Source organism: Semicossyphus pulcher, unplaced genomic scaffold (genome assembly GCF_022749685.1).
Source record: "Semicossyphus pulcher isolate SPU_LCO1_2020_fin unplaced genomic scaffold, fSemPul1.0.p SCAF_18, whole genome shotgun sequence".
NCBI classification, from domain to species: domain Eukaryota; kingdom Metazoa; phylum Chordata; class Actinopteri; order Labriformes; family Labridae; genus Semicossyphus; species Semicossyphus pulcher.
This window is the reverse complement of record NW_027211691.1, coordinates 27090082-27108633: the sequence shown is the minus strand read 5'-3', so window position 1 is coordinate 27108633 and position 18552 is coordinate 27090082. Positions and strand designations below refer to the sequence as shown.

The following is an 18552-nucleotide window of genomic DNA, read 5'->3' as shown; positions in this document are numbered from 1 at the left end:
TGTGCGCTTTATTGGACTAACAGACCGTCCAACGCGTCTCACACACTGTTTTTACTCTAATTGTTTTATTTATATGGTAGCAATGATTAGCAGCTATCTGTGTCTGTGCTCAGCATACCTGCTTGTTAGCTCATACATTAATTTCTTTTTCGGCCAGTGCAGGAGTCAGGATTGTTGTTGGCTTTTCCCCAGAGAGAGAGGCGGTCCGTAGTGATGAGAAGACCGGTTATTTTAAGTTTGCCGGTACGTGTTGTTCACCCACTGCTCACTCAGCGGGCAAGCGAGCGGCGAGTCTGCTACTTCTTGAGTCTGAATTAGCCGTAAAAGAATCTCCTCTGTGGGAAACACAAAGTAAAACTAGCTTATTCACCATCAAATGAATCAGCCACAGACACACACTGTTAAGCTTTGATAACTTGGTGTTTGCCAACCCCTGGCTCCTCTGAATCACGGTGGCTATGTCTATTATTTATACAGTACATGGCTAAGCCTTAGAGATAGAGACAGGAGCTCTGAGTAGAGCTGCTACTCCTTCACATTGAATGGAGCTAGTTGAGGTGGTTCATCATCTGGTAGGGATCATCCTGGGCACCTCCCTTTGGAGATTTACCATGCTCAACTGGTAGGAGACCCCGGGGTAGACCCGGAGAGTTTATATCCCGTCTGGCCTGGGAGCTACAGAAGCTGCTGGGGAGAGAGATGTCTCGGCTAACTTGCTTCGCGACCCAGCCCGGCTGAGCAGAATAAAATGGATGGAGTCAGGTTCCATTTTTGAAATGTCTGTTTCCATGCGTGTGTGTTTCAGAGCATCCAATCAGAGCAGTCGCTTTTAGAAGAGGGCGGAGCCAAACTGAACATGAGCTCAGCTGTTTTAGAAGAAAGTCAAAGAATCAACGACACATCTGAAGGTTTGTGTGTGTGTCTGTGTGTCTATGTCTTTGTGTGTGTGTGTGTGTGTGTGTGTGTGTGTGTTACTGACAGTGTGTTTGTTTGTTGTGTTGAGCTCTTTGATGACATTGTTAAAGACATAGACAGATGAGAATCTGACCCACCAATAAGCTGCCTGTCTGTCTTTCAGACCTACAGTTGAATGTTACCTTGGTAACCAGCAGGCTAGGATTGGTCAGAGAAAGTATCCATAACTCCAGCAGCCTGCTCCGTCAGCCAATCAAAGAGCTGCTCCACCTCTCTAACGGTGAGACAAATCAGGCTCCGCCTCCTCCAACATTGATAATAAATACATAAAAAAATAAATGAATAATTGTACTGATAAACACATACATGAATGTGTTAGTGTTAGAAGACCTGCTGTGTGAAGGCCGGACATGACTTTGTTATGATTTGGTGTGATATAAAAAAAAAACTTGATTGATTGATTGGCAGGATCAGCTGTGACACTGCAGCAGGCTCAGCTTCAGGCTGCAGCGGCACACTCCGGCCTGCAGGGCACGCTGCATCGTCTGCACACACTCAGTCAGCAGCTGCAGGATTCTTCTTCAGTGGTGGAGAACACCAACATGACAGTGAGGGAGACCAACCAGCTGGTGAAGGACACACACACCGCAGGTCAGCTTACATCTCCTCCTTATCACCATTACAACACACACACATTCATGGTGCTAACACTTCCTGTTCTTCTCAGTCAATGAGGCGCAGCGTAAGCTGGAGGAGGTGGGCCATCGTACAGAGCGACTGATGGACCGGATAAAGCCGCTGAGCATGCTGGGAGAAAATCTGAGCAGGAATCTGTCTGACATCAGAGAGCTGATCGATCAGGCTCGAAAACAGGCCGCCTCGGTACATAAACACATATACACACAAACACACAACATGAAGCACACACAGAAATATACAACACTACACACACTGGTGGGATTAGCTGCTGGGCTAACTGTGCTAGCTTCAGTAATGGTGTTTCCATTGGGCAGTGAAGGGTTAAAGGATAGAGGTCCTGAACAATTCAGCACAGATCCTCAGGGGGGCGCTGCAGAGACAGAAGAAGGTCATCCTCACAGGAACATGAACAGCTTTCATTATAAAACATAAAGATAGTAAAATCAAGAGATCTTTATTATTGTTGTTGTTGTTATTTTTATTAGGCATATTATATTAACATTTAGAAGAATAAATTGCGTTGATAATGTGATAAACAAAATGATGATGCTCATAATGATTTTATAATGATGGTGATGATGTCATTAATGATGTCATCAGATTAAGGTGGCTGTGCAGGCGGACAGAGACTGCGTTCGATCCTACAAACCTCAGATTCAGTCGAGTAACTTCAACAGTCTGAGTCTGACCCTGAAGACCAGGAGCCCCAACAACCTGCTGTTCTACCTGGGCAGCAACTCCACGGTAACACACACACACACACACACACACACACACACACACACACACACACAAAGTCTAGGGCATCCTCACATGAAAGGAGGTGTTTCAGGCGACACTCTTAAATGAATCTATTAATAAATAAAATATGTGATTTAAATCGTCGTTTTAGCTGCAGAGACAAATCAACACAAACACACAATCACTGAACATGCATGTTCCTGTGATGTCATGCTAACGTTTAGCTGCTCGGCTTCACTAACACCTGTAGTTTAGTTTACTGTGATGTCATGCTAACGTTTAGCTGCTCGGCTTCACTAACACCTGTAGTTTAGTTTACTGTGATGTCATGCTAACGTTTTGCTGACATCATCACTGATGTCACGGTTCAGCGAAGGGGGTCTCAAACAGTCTCAGAGAAAACCATCAGGAGGATGAAGCTTCACTGTGAATTTACCTGAAACTGCACACCTGACCGTTAGTTACCATGGCGATACATCCAGGTTAAAGGGCCAGCTTCATGACACAGAAAACAGGTGCCAGGTGAGTCTCTAACAGGTGTGTTATGTCGTGGCACAGGCGGACTTCCTGGCTGTAGAGATGCATGATGGGAAAGTGTCTCTGCTGTGGGATCTGGGCTCAGGAAGCAGCCGGTTGACGTTCACGGGGCTCAACATCAACAACAACCGATGGACACGAATCAACGCCACACGGTAACACATCCTCATGACATCACTTCCTGTGCTCATGTAATATGATAATGTCACGCGCTGATGATGTTATATTGTGGGCAGGTTCGGGGCACACGCAGCTCTGTCGGTCCATCAGCTGGAGTCAGAGGCTGCTCTGTTGCCAGCGGTAACTGCGACATCACCTGGACCGGCCCGAGTTTTAGAAGTGAACGAAAACTCTGTGATCCATATCGGAGGGAGGAGCTTACACACACAGGTAACACACTCACAGGTAACATACTCATAGTTAACGCACACATACACAATGCAGGTACACAGATGTGTTACTACCCTACAGGTAATAACAGGTAATAACTGTAGCTCCTTTTTCAGTGCCAGTTCAAGGTGGGATTATTACGCCTCTGTCACGTTCCGTCTTCTATGTAGAATGCATGGCGGCGGAACGGTGGGTCGAAGTCACCACCATAATAACAGAGACGTAACACAGGCGAAAAGGCGTCTGTGTAAACTGCAGAGCCGGCAGGGCGGAACAGCGCTGTGTGTGTGTATTTGAAGCATGCGCTGTTTGTTTACACCTTGCGCACGTTTTGCTTCTGCAATCCTGGAGCGCTATGTAGAAACACACACTGGGGCTGCTTAGCGCCGGCGTTGCTTAATCCAATGTAGAATGACAAAGGCGGAATGAGGACAGAGCCTCGTTATGGCGCTGAGGCGGAACCGCAGTGTAAAAAGGGCGTGTGTGTGTGTGTGTGTGTGTGTGTGTGTGTGTGTGTGTGTGTCAGACCCCTGCCCTGCTTCGCTCCTCCACCTTTCAGGGATGTGTGGGTGAAGCGACGCTGAACGAGAGGAACGTTGGTCTGTGGAACTACGTTAGCAGAGAGGGAGGCTGTGGAGGCTGCTTCAGCAGGTAAGACAGGTGTTCTGCTGACCCTGCCCACAGGTGTATGTCCGTACCTGTGAGGTTTCACACACTGTGAGTTCAGCTCAGAACAGAGTTAAATCTGACCATTTCTCACCTGTCTCTCTCTCACCTGTCCATCTCTCAGTCCTCAGGTGGAGGAGACGTCATTCCACTTTGATGGTTCTGGGTTCTCATTGGTTCAAAAATCTCTGCGAGCGACTTCAACCTCCATCGTGCTGCTTTTTAAAACACTGTCGCCAGGTGGATTACTTCTGTACCTGTCCTCCAACAACACTGTACGGCACACACACACACACACACACACACACACACACACACATACACACACATTTTGTTGAGGTTGTTATTGTGAAGCACACATGAACGTACATCCTTTATCCTGCAGAGAGACTTCCTGTCCATGGAGCTGATAGAGGGGCGTGTCCGTCTGACCTTTGACCTCGGCTCAGGTGCTCTGATCCTCACTTCCAACAGGAAGTACAACACAGGAGTTTGGTACAAGATCACACTGCAGAGAAGCAAACGCAAAGGTACTACTGATACTGCCACTGCACACGGCAGTACTACTGTCGGTACTACTGTTAGTAATACAACTACATTAATGTTGAGTTGAGTTGACTCGTCTCAAACAATCAACCACATAAAATTACATAATAAAAAGAAAATCCAAACATAAACAGTTAAATCTCACAGTCAGTATAAACCAAAGCAGCAGAAAGGGTTAGGGTCTCAAATCTAATCCTGTCCCTTCCTCACAATATCACACATAAAAAACTTTTAGCAACCTAAAATAAAAAAATATATATATAATAATAATAAAAAAACTATGCATAAAATTAAATAAAATCAATTCATTAACTAATTATGATGAAAGAGCTCGTACTCATTAATGACTTTTTCTTTACATCTCTTCTTGAACTGTCCAATGGGACGGGGTCACTGAAACACACAAGCTTTTAAGAGTAGTGCGGACATAAGGCTGCTTTAAATTCAGTTTTCCTCTTAAATGATATCCTCCCTCTCTATCATAAACATTTTTTTAATGTTACCTGGTAGTACTTTTTTACTCGCTTCATACATAAGCTGTGCTGCTCTAAAAAAATGAATTTCAAGGTTTGTGATAATAGAATAGTTGTTCAGTGTGCTCACGATACCCAGCATGATTTACTGTCCTTATTGCTCTTTTTTGCAGTATACATACCTTTTGTAGGGTGGTCTTGTAAGTATTACCCCATACTTCCACACAATAGAGAAGATATGGTAATATTAGTGTGCAATACATGGTATGAAGTGTTACCTGATTAAAAATGTGTCTTGCTTTACCCGATACTCCAATGCTTCTTGAAATCTTGGCGCACAGAACTTTTATATGGGGCTTCCAGCTGAGCTTGAGGTCTATTATAACCCCTAAAAGCTTGTTTTCATACACTCTTTCTATTGCCACATTCTCAATTTTCACTTCAATATGCATTTATTTTACGATTTCCAAATATCATAAATTTGGTTTTGTTCAAGTTTAAAGATCATTTATTTATATCAAACCAACATTACAGTTTGCTCATTTCTTTCTCAACCACCTCCAAGAGCTGCTGCAAGTCCTCCCCAGAACAAAATATATTTGTGTCGTCTGCAATAACAACAAATTTCAATACATTTGATACTTTACAAATATCATTGATGTACAGAATAAATGATTTAGGGCCCAGGACTGACCCCTGTGGGACACAACAGGTAATTTTTAAGCACTTTGACTTGTGATGACCCATCTGTACAAATTGCCTCCTCTTTCCTATATAACTTTTCAGCCAATCTAAAGCCACTTCTCTTACACCATACCTAGCCATCTTTTTGAGCAATATCTCATGGTCGATTGTATCAAATGCTTTTTTTAGATCTATGAATATTCCGACGGCATATTTTTTCTTTTCTATACATCCTGTTAATTCCTCCACTAATTCCATTAAAGCCATAGAAGTCGATCTGTGTGCTCTAAAACCATACTGACTGTCCATTAGAAAGTTTTACTTTTCAATAAAATGGTCAAGTCTCGACACCAAAGTGCGCAGCGCAAGTGTCATTGCTATCTTCCACCTGGCGCAGTCGTTATTTTCACGCCCAGCGACCACGTTGTGTAAATAGCAAGTGATCTTGCGCCACCGTTTGCGCCAATGGGCATGCTGGTTTTGTTATGAGTTGTGGTCAGGCAAACGGGTGGCGCGTTGCTATGTAGAGGACGCAGAAAGCGATTGCACCTTAGACCAACAAAAACCTGGTCTAAAGTTTAAAGTCTATGGCGCAATCTGTGTTTGCTGTTTAGAGACGCATTATGGACTTACATCGGAGAGTTCACAACACAAGTCTGCTTGTCACTCACACAGGGACGCACGCTTCTGCTCATGCGTTGTGTTTGCAAAGACAATGAAAACACGTTCTTTAAGGGACAGACTGCAAGCTTTGGTTTCCCTCGTCTCCTTAAATCATGACACTGCTTTCAGTTTGTTACCAATCTGCTGAGAAGGGCAAGAAGACGTGGACCAGCTCACCGCTGCCTCCACACACACCTGCTGAACCTCAGGAAGATTCCTACTCTAGCCGTGCACGGGCCAAAAACTACTGGGACCGACACAAAGCTCTCCATCATGTGCGCACGCTCTCTATAATACAGCAGATACCGACACACACTCACTCACACGCAACTAGGAAGTAAATTAATAACCATACTCAAACATAACTCCCTGTGGCACCGACAATCGTGCCCACAGATATTAAAACACTGTCCAGTTAGTCCCATTACGCGGAGTGTCCATTATGCCTGGACAGAACACAGCCGTGTGATCCAGCAGCAACAAGAAGTAAATAAACCGACCTGTCTTTGATGGTCAGACAGAGAACTTTAATAAACATCAGATCCTGTCCGTCTGGAGGTTTAAGTCATTAATGCTGTGCCTCGTTAACGTCCACAGCGTCTCTCTTCATGTTGGTCTCTGCTGGGCAGTGGGATCGCTTCAGTGGCTTTAACATCAAACTGTGCTTCCACCTGTATCGTACAGCGACCTGTGTTTTTTTCTTCATGTTCAAGGACACAGAGGAAAGAAATAAGTTGAATATGCCGGTCTGAGTCTGGTTTATCTAAGAAGAATGAAGAAGAATGTGTAGATAGCAACACACCTGCCTGCAGGTGCACCGGGCTCTTAAAGGGAATGAGAGCTGACACTCTGATTGGTTTGATTCATGTTATGCCAAAAACACGCCTATGAATAATCCAGGGACTTAAGCCAACCTCTTTGCGCCTTGCACCTCGATTTGCGCCCAGATTGTGCACCGTGTAACGAGCAAAAGTGCGTCAGACACGCCCTCAATCACTTAGCGCCATGCGCTTTAGACTGTGCGCCTCCACCGTGTAAAAAGGGCCCAAAGAGTTTTTCTAGTAATTTTAAAACTTAGGAAGTAAGGAAACCGGTCTGTAGTTGGTGTAAAGATGTTTGTCATCAGCTTTATATAATGGGATGACTTTGGCAACTTTCATTTTATCTGGGAATATACCTGTTTTAAATGATAAATTACATATATGTGTTATTGGATCAATGATTCCATTCATTGATTTCTTTATCAGAGTCATATCAATATCATTCCCATCTGTGGACGTTTTATTCTTACACTTATTTACGATATCAATAATTTCCTTTTTTCTACAGTTCCCAAAATAATTGAGTGTGAGTTTCCCTCGACACAGTTCTCATCTCTTTCCCGTATAATTTATTTCATCTGCTAGTTTTGGTCCCACATTTACAAAGAAGTTGTTGAATCCATCAACCATGTCATTCATATCTTTAATTGTCATGTTGTTATCAATAAAATGTTCTGGATAAGTTGGATTGGTTTGCCTGTTACAGATAATACTATTTAATATATTCCAAATTCCTTTTTTTTTTAAAATTATTTTCTAGTTATTTGGAATAATAATCCTTCTGACATACCCTTAAAATATTAGTCAACTTATTTTTGTATTTCTTGTATTTTTGCTCTGCTCCTAATGTTCTGTATTTTTATACAGATTTATTATTTTATATATATATATATATTTATATATATACATATATTTATATTACATGCATTTTGCAGTCCCTTTGATATCCACTTCTTTTCTGAGTACTTCTCCTTCTCATACTGCATTAAGCTTTGTTAACACCAGCTTCTTTGCATACCCCATTCCACGTATAGTTCAGTCAATCATTTCTAAATATAGATAACGTTTGCTCAGTTCTCACTCTCCTTGTTTTATTTCTGATGACTTCTTTTTCATAAATTGTAAAGACTGGCAGGTGATCACTAATGCCATTCATTCATAATCCACTCCATATTGTTTATAAAAATATTGTCAATCAGAGTGGCACAGTAGGATGTTATTCTACTTGGTTTCGTGATTGTTGGAAAGAGACTCATACTATACATTACTTCAATGAAATCGTCAGTTTGTGCTTGTTGGGATTCAACTTCCTGTAAGCGAAATATACAATTACAGCAGGCTTGTCCTTCTGGTTCTTTTTTGGCAGTATGTGACAGGCCTCAATATTGTTTTTGTCTATATCAATGTTTTTGCCAAAAAAGAAAGCAGTTACCTGCCTGGTTGTGTCCTGGTGGTGGCTGGCTGCTGTTGTCAGTTACCGTCACAGCAAATGTTATAGTACCGTTAGCACTACTACTTCTGTTTCAGTCTACTACTGCTGTAGAGGGATTGCAATAGGACTCAGTAGTACTTACAGTGTTACAGTTTCATTTTGCAGACGGTTTTGTCCAAAGCGATGTACATCTGAGAGTAAATGCGACATAAGCAATGATCGAGACAGGAGGGAACGAAGTCAGTAAGAGCCAACACACAGCTTCAGGTGCGACCGGACACTGGTGCTGACAGGAAGTGCACAGAGGCAACGCACAGAGGGAATGCAAAGGGTGTAAAGAAACATCATCAACATCAAGAACGTTATCATTATCATCATAATCATCATCATCAATAGCATCAATATCAAGTGCAGAGGTGTTCATGGGAGTACCAGGCGCCTTTCATTGGCAGAGCGTAGTGGGCGGGGGGGAGTGTAGACCTGGATGAGGGCGTTCAGGGAGGCAGGAGATGTTTTTGTTGCCGTTTTGTAAGCGAGCGACAGGGTTTGAATTTGATGTGAGCGGCGACTGGGAGCCAGTGGAGGGATATGAGCAGTGGAGGGATACGAGCGGTGGAGGGATACGAGCAGTGGAGGGATACATCAGTGGAGGGATACGAGCAGTGGAGGGATACATCAGTGGAGGGATATGAGAGTGGAGGGATACGAGCATTGGAGGCATACGAGCAGTGGAGGGATACGAGCAGTGGAGGGATACATCAATGGAGGGATACGAGAGTGGAGGGATACGAGCAGTGGAGGGATATGAGAGTGGAGGGATACGAGCATTGGAGGCATACGAGCAGTGGAGGGATACGAGCAGTGGAGGGATACGAGCAGTGGAGGGATACATCAATGGAGGGATACGAGAGTGGAGGGATACGAGCAGTGGAGGGATACGAGCAGTGGAGGGATATGAGAGTGGAGGGATACGAACAGTGGAGGGATACGAACAGTGGAGGGATGCGAGCAGTGGAGGGATATGAGAGTGGAGGGATATGAGCGGTGGAGGGATACGAGCAGTGGAGGGATATGTGCTGTTTTGGGTTGGTTTAAGTACTGTTAAAGTACTGCTGTACTACTTTAGGGTAATAATTCTACTAAACACTTGTATCACTGTGTTTTGTAGTACTTTCAGTGCTTAGTATTGCTACTACTGTGTATTGTCGTACTAATAGTACTTTAAAGTGTGTATTGCAGTAATAGTACTGTTACTGAAGGTGCAGCTGTGTTTCCAGGTTATCTGTCTATCATGGCAGCCGACCAATCATCAGAGAAGGAGGTTTTGGAGGCGGAGTCTCCTGGAACAGCCTCCGACCTGAACCGGTCCGATCTGGACCCAATCTACATCGGAGGACTTCCTGCCTCCAGACCAATCAGGTGAGTCTGAGATGCGAGCTGGTGATGGTGTGATGATGTCCCAAGTCATGTGACTTACTGTTGTCTGCTGTGTGTCTGGTTGCTAGGCGACAGGTGGTGTCCAGGTCGTATGTGGGCTGTATAAAAAACGTGGAGATTGCTCGCTCAAACTTTGACCTCCTGAGAGACGCATATGGGGTCAGGAAGGGCTGCGTACTCGAGGTACGGCATGCAGAACTGTGGAAAATACATGTAGATGACAAGTACACACTGTATACACTCTGAAGGGTTCAGTCCAATAATTACTGATATATGTGATCAATATAAGTATCGATGTGTGTGATACATGTTGACATGTTGTGAATCAATAATCTGTGTGTGTGTGTGTGTGTGTGTGTGTCAGGCTGTCAGAAGTGTGTCTCTGCTGGCTGGTGGCTTCGTTCAGATCGCACCTCGATCGTTCGGTCTGGAGGCGGAGCTTCTTTTCTCCTTCTCATCTAACAACCAATCAGGAGTCCTGCTGGCTGCCTTCAGTGACACGTACAGACAGGTGAGAAGGACAGACATATTGACAAATGACACACAGACAGGTGAGATGGACAGGTAAGACAGACAGACAGACAGACAGGTGAGGCAGACAGGTCATGTGACGTCTCTCTGTATAGGAGATTCCTCTTCGTCACTTTAATCTGAAAACAAACATTACAAATCTTTAAAGCTGCGGTGAAGAGGGTTTTTATAAACATCCGCACAGAAAAATTGGAACTGTGAGCGACAAAAGAGGATCCTGCCAGGCTGCAGAGACTGACTCTAAGGCAGTGGTTCTCAAACTCTTTGTGGCATGTCCCCCCCTTTGGAGAAAGAAACATTTCCAGGCCCCCCCGCCAAACAAAATAGTCACAAATGGGTCGAGGTTAAACTTTTATTGAAAGAACGTCAAGGTCGTGACCATTCTTTTCACTTTTCTCTGAGTCATTTGCTGTGCAAAAAAACAACAACTATTTCAATTGCTCCATCAGACTTTTTCAAATAGAAATATAATAAAATGTGCAATCACTTTTTCAGGACAATAACAATAAAGTTCAATCTGTGCTTAGAAAAACAACAAACAGATTTTTGCTGCAGCTGTCAGACTTTTCGAACATATAACACAGACAGGTCTCTCTGCATCTCCGACCATATTCGCTGTAAATCCAAGAGCCAGATAAGCGTCCTCAAATTTTCTTGACTTCTTGGATTTTGGAGGTTGGTCAGCGTTAACGTCGGTCGAAGTCGTCTTGTTGGTATCTGACGTGTCAGCTGTTTTTGTTTGCCCCTGTTATATATTTGTCCATTGGCGATGCTAGACTTTTTCTCTGTGTGTGTCTGAATGTGAAATCTGTCATGGAAATCACCAGGGCAACGCGTTTGTGTACTGTGCCACCCGAAAATGACCGACGTCAAAACATAGTTCCGCCTGCTGCATTTTTAAAACGAAAAAGAAAACACACAGGAGCGGTGAGAATCACTGCTCTAAGGTATGCTAGGCCTGCTTTGATCTTTGTTAGCTGACGCTAAGCTATGCTAGTGTTGGTCTTTGTTAGCTTTATTGATGATCTTATAAATAGTTTAAATATCAAACTGTTTAACATTCAGTGGATCAGTTCTCAGAGGAACGTTTCCTCTCGGGCAGACAGGGGGCGCTAAAATCATCGTGTTTTTAACTAGTTAAAGGCACTTTGTTAGCATGTCAGCTGCATATTGTTTTCTCTGGTGGCGTGGTTTATTGGAGAATTACCAAGCTGTTTGATATGAACACACCATGTTTGTTTTTTTGTTCTCTAAATATCATGAACAAAGAGAATGACTTTGGCCTTTGACCCTAATGCAAGTTTAATATGGATAACAAATGTGTCCATTGTGTAACCATGATACTGTGTGCGTGTGTGTGTGCGTGCTTGCGTGCGTGCGTGTAGTTCTTCTTGTCTGTCCACCTGGTCTCAGGTTCATTAGAGGTGGAGCTTGGTGAGGTGGGCGTGGCTACTCGGAGGGTGATGGTGGTGAAACCTGATGGTGGATCCTTCAGCGACGGAACCAAACACTCAGTGATTATCGCCATCAACAGGAAGTAGGTAACACAGAAACAGACACCCCACCTGTCTCACCTGTCTGATGAAATATTGATGTTGTGTTGCTGTCTCTCAGGTCTCTGTCCCTGCAGGTGGACGAAGAACACAAAAAGTCGGTCTCTCTGTTGGCGGGCGGGTTTTCTCGTCTGTCTCCGGCCTCTTTGTTCATTGGTGGAATCCCATCAGGGGCGGAGTCTCGTCTGCCAATCAGATTACAGGATGTGTCAAGGTGGTTCAGAGGCTGCATCCAACATCTGGTGGTGGGCGGAGCGTAAGTCACACACACACATACACACATTCACATACACACACACATTCACATACACACACATGCTTTAACTGTTTTGATTGGCGGACCCCTCAGGCTTGTCGACCTATCAGAGGCTGTGAGGTATGAGGGGGCAGAGCTTGATAGCTGCCTGTTGGAGGAGAGAGTCGGGGGGGCGGTGCTTCCTGATGACCAGGATGTAGAACCAACTCCTGACCCCTCCCACCTGCCTTTAGCCCCACCCACCCACCTGAGTGCCCTAACACCTGGCGCACTAATGGTATCAATACATTTGATTATTGATTACATCATATTGTTGTATAATTACTATCAATACTTTGCACCTGATTATTGATAATAGTAATCAACGTGTTTATTAATGATCACTGATTGGTTTGATTGGTTATTGTTCTGTTACAGTGCGTGTCGGAGGCGGAGCCTACCTTCCTGCAGTCGGCTGCTCAGTTTGGTTTGTCGAAACACAGTCACATGACCTTCATCATCAAACCTGACACCGTGAAACGGAAGTGAGTCTCCATGACGACGGGACTCATGATAGACAGGGGCGTGGATGTGGTCAGGGTGGGCGGGGCTACCTTCACCTGTTCTGACTGTATGTGTCTGTGTTGGTTGTCAGTGTGTCGGTGAGGTTGTCGGTTCGAAGCCGGGCTCTGAACGGGCTGATCTTCCTCCTCTCTGACGCCAAACAGAACGACTTCATCATCCTCAGACTGAGGGGGGGGCGGCTGATGATGTCAGCTAACCTGGGGAAAGGCCCCGCCTCCATCACCTCGTCTGTCCCTATTAACGACGGAGCGTGGCACACTGTGAGTTCTAACAACACACACATACAGTATACACATGCACATACACACACTAAAGTAGGGGCAGTCACATGGATGTGATGTCATACTGACGGGTGATATGAAGTTTGATTATTGATTATTGTTCTGACCCCCAGGTGAGCGCAGAGCTTGGCCGACGGTCTCTGGTGGTGTCGGTGGACGGTTCGAGACCTGACTCAGTGTCAGTTAAAGGAAATCAGCTGGACGTGGAGGACAGAGTTTACCTGGGTGGACTTCCTCACACACACGCCTCCAGAAGGATCAATGTACGACCTTTGACCTCTACACAGTGAAAACATTGACCTCCTGTCCTCATAACAGTGTTTTAATGAGACAGGTGTGTCTCCATACCTGAGCTGCACCTGCACTTCCTGTTCTTTAACTTGGGTCCCCTTTGCCCTTGTCTTTGTCTCTCAGGTCAGCAGCAGTTTTCCAGGTTGTGTTCACTCTGTCAGTTTGAACAGAGTCATGTTGGATCTGTCCAAACCAGCTTCTCAGCATGATGTCACTTCCTGTTTCACTAATGACCAGACAGGAAATTACTTCAATGGCAGCGGATACGCCGCCCTCAGTGAGTCGATCATGACACCAGGAAATAAATCATCTTTAATCATCAGATCGGAGTATTAAACTGTGTGTGTGTGTGTGTGTGTGTGTGTGTGTGTGTGTGCACGCGTGTGTGTCAGTGCGGGATGGTTATAAGGTCGGCTCAGACCTGTCAGTGTCTCTGGAGTTTCGAACGAGCCAATCGGAAGGAGTCTTTCTGGGAATCAGCAGCTTGAAGGTTGATGCCATCGGGCTGGAGATGATCAATGGACAGGTGAGCCCTTACCTGTGTGTGTGCAATCATCCTGTTTACATGTGTATGTGAATATATACTCTCGGTACATGTATTCACCAGGTGTGGCTGCACATTTGACAAAAAAACGGTGGTCTCAATAATTAGCCGGTATACATAAATCATTTATCTGGCTGTCTGAACAGTGAAGCGCCGTTTTTTTTACTTCATTTTAACGCCACACGTCACATTTACTGTCGGCTGTGGCAGCATGGAGAAAACAGTAGGACCTGAATGCTGTCAGGTGTTTGCAGAACAAAAAGGCAGGAGAAGCAGCACACGAGCACTGCAGTTCAGAGTCAGATGATCAGGACAAAGGATAAAGACATTTACACCACAGTGAGTGACAGGAGGGGCGGGCAGGACTCTGGCTGCCCGTGCTGTTTTATAGATGGTAATAAAGTTTCAAAAAGCATGATAATCAACTTGTTTTCTCCGTCTCTGCAGCGACATTTTAATGCTATACAATACTGTATGCATTTAACAACAAACAAAACATATACTGGTTCTTCTATTGATAAGTTTGTGTTTGTGTAAAATATTTTGTAAACAACATTTCTCATACTTCCAAATCAAATATTCTCATTCAGGTCTTTTATATGCAAATAAAACAAGTTCATGTTTACACAACAGAATACTAATGTTTTAACTCAGGAAGAGTTCACAGCTATCATGCGTCTTGGCATGCTCTCCACCAGTCTGTCACAGTGCTGTTGGGTGACATTCGGCTGCTCTCACCGGCCACTTCATTAGGTACACCTGAAAAATCGAATGTAATCCAACACACAAGCTCAGCCATTACATTTGCTTTCATGTTGCCTGTAACGTACAGGCTTTTCTCTAAGCTGTCATAGAGGTGTTAATTCAATTATATTACATTGTCAAGCTTATCATGGGGCTGTACTGAGCTTCAATATATTCAGAGGTGTTCCTAATACTCTGGCCCCCTCATGAATGTAAATAGGGAGGACAAACAATTAGAGACACATCTCAATATAATGTAGTTCAGTACGACAGCACCTTTAACTGTGGCCTCAGTAATAAACATCACTGAACTGACACCCTTCAGACTGTCAACAAAACAAAAGTCAACACAAACTAAACTTCATAAAAGAATCCATGGCAGCCATGTTGGATTGAGCGGCATTAGATTGTACAGGTGTACCTAATGAAGTGGCCGGTGGATGTATATTACATTGTTGATTATAGATTTTTGTGATGACATAATATGGATGCTTCCTCAGCTGGTGTTTCATGTGAATAACGGGGCGGGGCGAGTGTCGGTGCGTTCGATTGGTCACATGTTGTGTGATGGACGGTGGCACCACCTGCTGGCCAGAAAAACCAAACACACCCTGAGCCTAAGTGTAGACAGGCGGAGCTACACCACCCCCAACCCTTATCCACAATCCACCTCTGCTGAGACCAACAACCCCGTTTACGTGGGAGGATATCCAGGTGAGACCGAACTCTGATCACTTAAACATAAAGACGATTGTATATGACCGAAACTAACTTCTCTCTGCCTGTCTGTCTCTCTACATCTCTCCCTACCTGTCTGTCTTTCAGTTGGGGTGAAGCAGAACTGCCTGTCGATCAGCTCCAGGTTCAGAGGTTGCCTGAGGAACCTGCAGCTCGTTAAGTCTCATCAGAATGACGCTCTGGACCTGAGCTCCGCCCACTTTCTGATGGGTGTCACTCCTAACTCATGTCCTGTTGCCTAGCAACACACATCCCAGTTCTGATTGGACAACAGACAGAAAGTCTTATTAAATGTTTCTAAACAGAATGGATGTCACAGTCTTTTCTAATTGAGTCACCTCATTTTCTGTTTGCAAATGATTCAAGATGAGTCACTAAAGATAAGATAAATCACCTGTCTGTCTCTCACCTGTCTGTTTAACAGGGGGTCGTTACAAAATCAGACACACTGCTCGTAGTTTAATTTATTCATCATTTATTTCAGTTCAGTGGGTAAAGATACATTCAGGAAGTTTAAATTTATCATAAATCAGAAAATAAAACAAGATTTATGTAACTTGAAACCAGGGGGAGTGGTCAATGTGTAATACGACTCCAGGGGGAGTGGTCAATGTGTAATACGACTCCAGGGGGGTGGTCAATGTGTAATACGACTCCAGGGGGGTGGTCAATGTGTAATACGACTCCAGGGGGGTGATCAATGTGTAATACGACTCCAGGGGGGTGATCAATCAGTCAGGGATTACAGATAAACACAGATCAATTAATCCTTAAAGACACAGAAATCAATTAAAACACACAGATGAGTGAAATCATTTATAAGGAGGGTTTTTTTTTTATGGCGAGATGAGAGAATGGCACATTACTATTGCATTATGGGTAAATACAGAGCTAATTGTAGCTGCTATACAGTGAGTGGTTACAGTGCTAGCAATAATGCTATTTAACATTTGAGACAGGAAACGGTTTGTATCCGTTCATTGAAAGTGTTAGTGTGATGCAAACTGTTGGCTGAATATTTTATAAAGCTGCTTTCTCTTTAACACTCTGCTGAGTCAACCAACCAATGAGATATCTGCATTAACCTGTCCACCTGTCAGGTATGTTGGGGCGGGGCTTATTAAAGTAGGACGTATATGCTGCAACTGGTCAAGTTTTGGTGTTAATCTACAGTCAAAGTTCAAGTTTCGTCCATCGTGGGAACATGTTGATGTGTCAGAGCAGCCCCCCTGTCTGTCTGTCACTTGTCCTTCACATGTTCTTCGTCTTAAATGTGACGTAAAATGAATTTGGGAAGCTGTCACTTTAAGGTCCCATATTATACTCCTTTTCAGCAGGTTCACATCGGTCTCAGAGGTCCCAGAACAGTCAATTTGAAGTCTGTTGCCTAAAAACCCAGTTTGTTCCTGGACTTCAGCCAGCCTGTAACTCCCTCTGCTGAGAATAAGCTGTTTCTGTGTCTGTAGCTTTAAATGATAATGAGCTGTGCCTGACCACGCCCCTCCCGCTCCGGTACCATGCGCTAATTCGGTTGCTATTGGCCGGCTCTGCCTTCAGTCAAAGAGGGACAGGCACCTTCCTTCAACACCGACTCTGGTTGGCTATTGTAGGCTGAGAATCAGTAATGGAAGCTCCTATTGGTTCATATGAGACCTCTATAGAAAGCTGAGAAGCTCGCCTCCACTTTGATAGCGGAACGGAGCGGCACTTCAAAGGGAATATGAAGTTATAAATACACGGGGAAATGCAGCATTTCTGACGGCTGATTAGTAAGGACGAACAGCGATCCGTGGATACTTATTGATGGAATAATGCTTTTGGACTAAATACTTTACTGGATTATATCATCTGGACCTTTAGCAATGTACCAGGAGGGAATTTATGAAAATAATATGCATCAGTGGAATACAGCGAGCCTTCATCGGTGAGTTACGTCAATTTGGTAAATGTTTGTTTATGTTCTGTTGCCGTTGATTGCACCCGCTGTGGTGATTGGATATTTTAATGGTTCATATCAGTCGAATCTTGAGCTTGATCGTAGCTTTCCAACGATGTGACACACGAGTGGCAACATAAAGTTATCATCGTAGCTGCAGGGTAAATGTTACAGTAATCGAGATGAGGGCCCGCCGGCGGGCCGTAGAGTGGTAACGGGTTTTAACGTAGTGTAAGGAAACTATGTTACCAACAGTAAACAGTAGGCCGATACAGTAAAGCAACATGACCTCAGACGAAGGAGGTAAAAATAGACTCCTGTGCTCGTTTGTGCAGCCAACAACAGAGCACCTGCCGTGCTTTGCTCGTACCTTCACCATGTTTATTTTACCGGAGCAGCGTTTGCGAGACGAACAAAATAGCCCCCGCGAGGAAGTTTCAGGGGGCAGACCAAACATTTATCTGGGGCGGGGTCACCAACCTGGAGGAGGTGTTATTGCCCTTCATGACGTCATGTAGGGAAAAGCTGCAATCGGGCTGTTTCAGCACACATTTTCTGAGAAGTGGAGCAAGCAAGAGAGGAGAGGACAGACTTTTCTCATCTCGGGGGGTTTGTAGACAGGCAGGGGGCGCATGTTATTGTTAGGAAACCATTCCACAGTGAATTTTGCATAATATGGGACCTTTTAAATATAATCGTATTATCAAGATAATTCTAACTGAAGCTAACTCAGACAGACAGGTGCTGCTGTGTGTGTGTGTGTGTGTGTGTGTGTGTGTGTGTGTGTGTGTGTGTGTGTACACAGGTCAACATGCATGTGTATGTGTGTATACATCCAGAGTTCCATGAATGTCCGCTGGGTGTCAAACAGTGTCTTTGTCGTCTGCACTACAACTCCCATAATGCAGCAGGGGCCTCTAGATTCAGTCCTGAAAGAAAGACAGATCAGCTGTAAGAGTAGAACAGAACCTGTTGATTATTAAAGCTCAGGGCTTCATCAATCAATCATTTTATTAAAAGCCAAAACAAGGGAAATAAAATGTTAACTTTACATTAGGATTGATTTCAGATTCTATTTAAAATTAGAAGATAAACATAAACTTTATTAAG

General features: G+C 44.2%; 2 protein-coding genes across 5 annotated transcripts in view; one reads left to right on the top strand and one right to left on the bottom strand.

The window, feature by feature from the left end:
* lama1 (laminin, alpha 1) overlaps positions 1-15819 on the top strand; it is a 44223-nt gene extending 28404 nt beyond the window's left edge. The window contains exons 42-65 of the mRNA XM_069667176.1: positions 806-908; positions 1079-1195; positions 1384-1566; positions 1643-1797; positions 2215-2358; positions 2914-3047; positions 3129-3282; positions 3809-3933; positions 4073-4223; positions 4334-4478; positions 9845-9986; positions 10073-10187; positions 10369-10505; positions 10578-10593; positions 11921-12072; positions 12150-12344; positions 12438-12621; positions 12762-12868; positions 12979-13168; positions 13303-13452; positions 13604-13757; positions 13873-14006; positions 15269-15482; positions 15594-15819. Of these exons, the coding sequence (XP_069523277.1) occupies positions 806-908; positions 1079-1195; positions 1384-1566; positions 1643-1797; positions 2215-2358; positions 2914-3047; positions 3129-3282; positions 3809-3933; positions 4073-4223; positions 4334-4478; positions 9845-9986; positions 10073-10187; positions 10369-10505; positions 10578-10593; positions 11921-12072; positions 12150-12344; positions 12438-12621; positions 12762-12868; positions 12979-13168; positions 13303-13452; positions 13604-13757; positions 13873-14006; positions 15269-15482; positions 15594-15748 (3456 nt within the window). The 3' untranslated portion in view covers positions 15749-15819. The remainder of the gene's footprint in view (positions 1-805; positions 909-1078; positions 1196-1383; positions 1567-1642; positions 1798-2214; positions 2359-2913; positions 3048-3128; positions 3283-3808; positions 3934-4072; positions 4224-4333; positions 4479-9844; positions 9987-10072; positions 10188-10368; positions 10506-10577; positions 10594-11920; positions 12073-12149; positions 12345-12437; positions 12622-12761; positions 12869-12978; positions 13169-13302; positions 13453-13603; positions 13758-13872; positions 14007-15268; positions 15483-15593) is intronic.
* A 145-nt stretch (positions 15820-15964) lies between these two features.
* The window catches only part of LOC138595609 (band 4.1-like protein 3), a 46724-nt gene continuing 44136 nt past the window's right edge, over positions 15965-18552 (bottom strand). For all 4 annotated transcript variants that reach the window (XM_069666939.1, XM_069666941.1, XM_069666940.1 and 1 more), the window contains one exon: positions 15965-18371. The gene's annotated coding sequence lies outside the window, so the exon portion shown is untranslated. The remainder of the gene's footprint in view (positions 18372-18552) is intronic.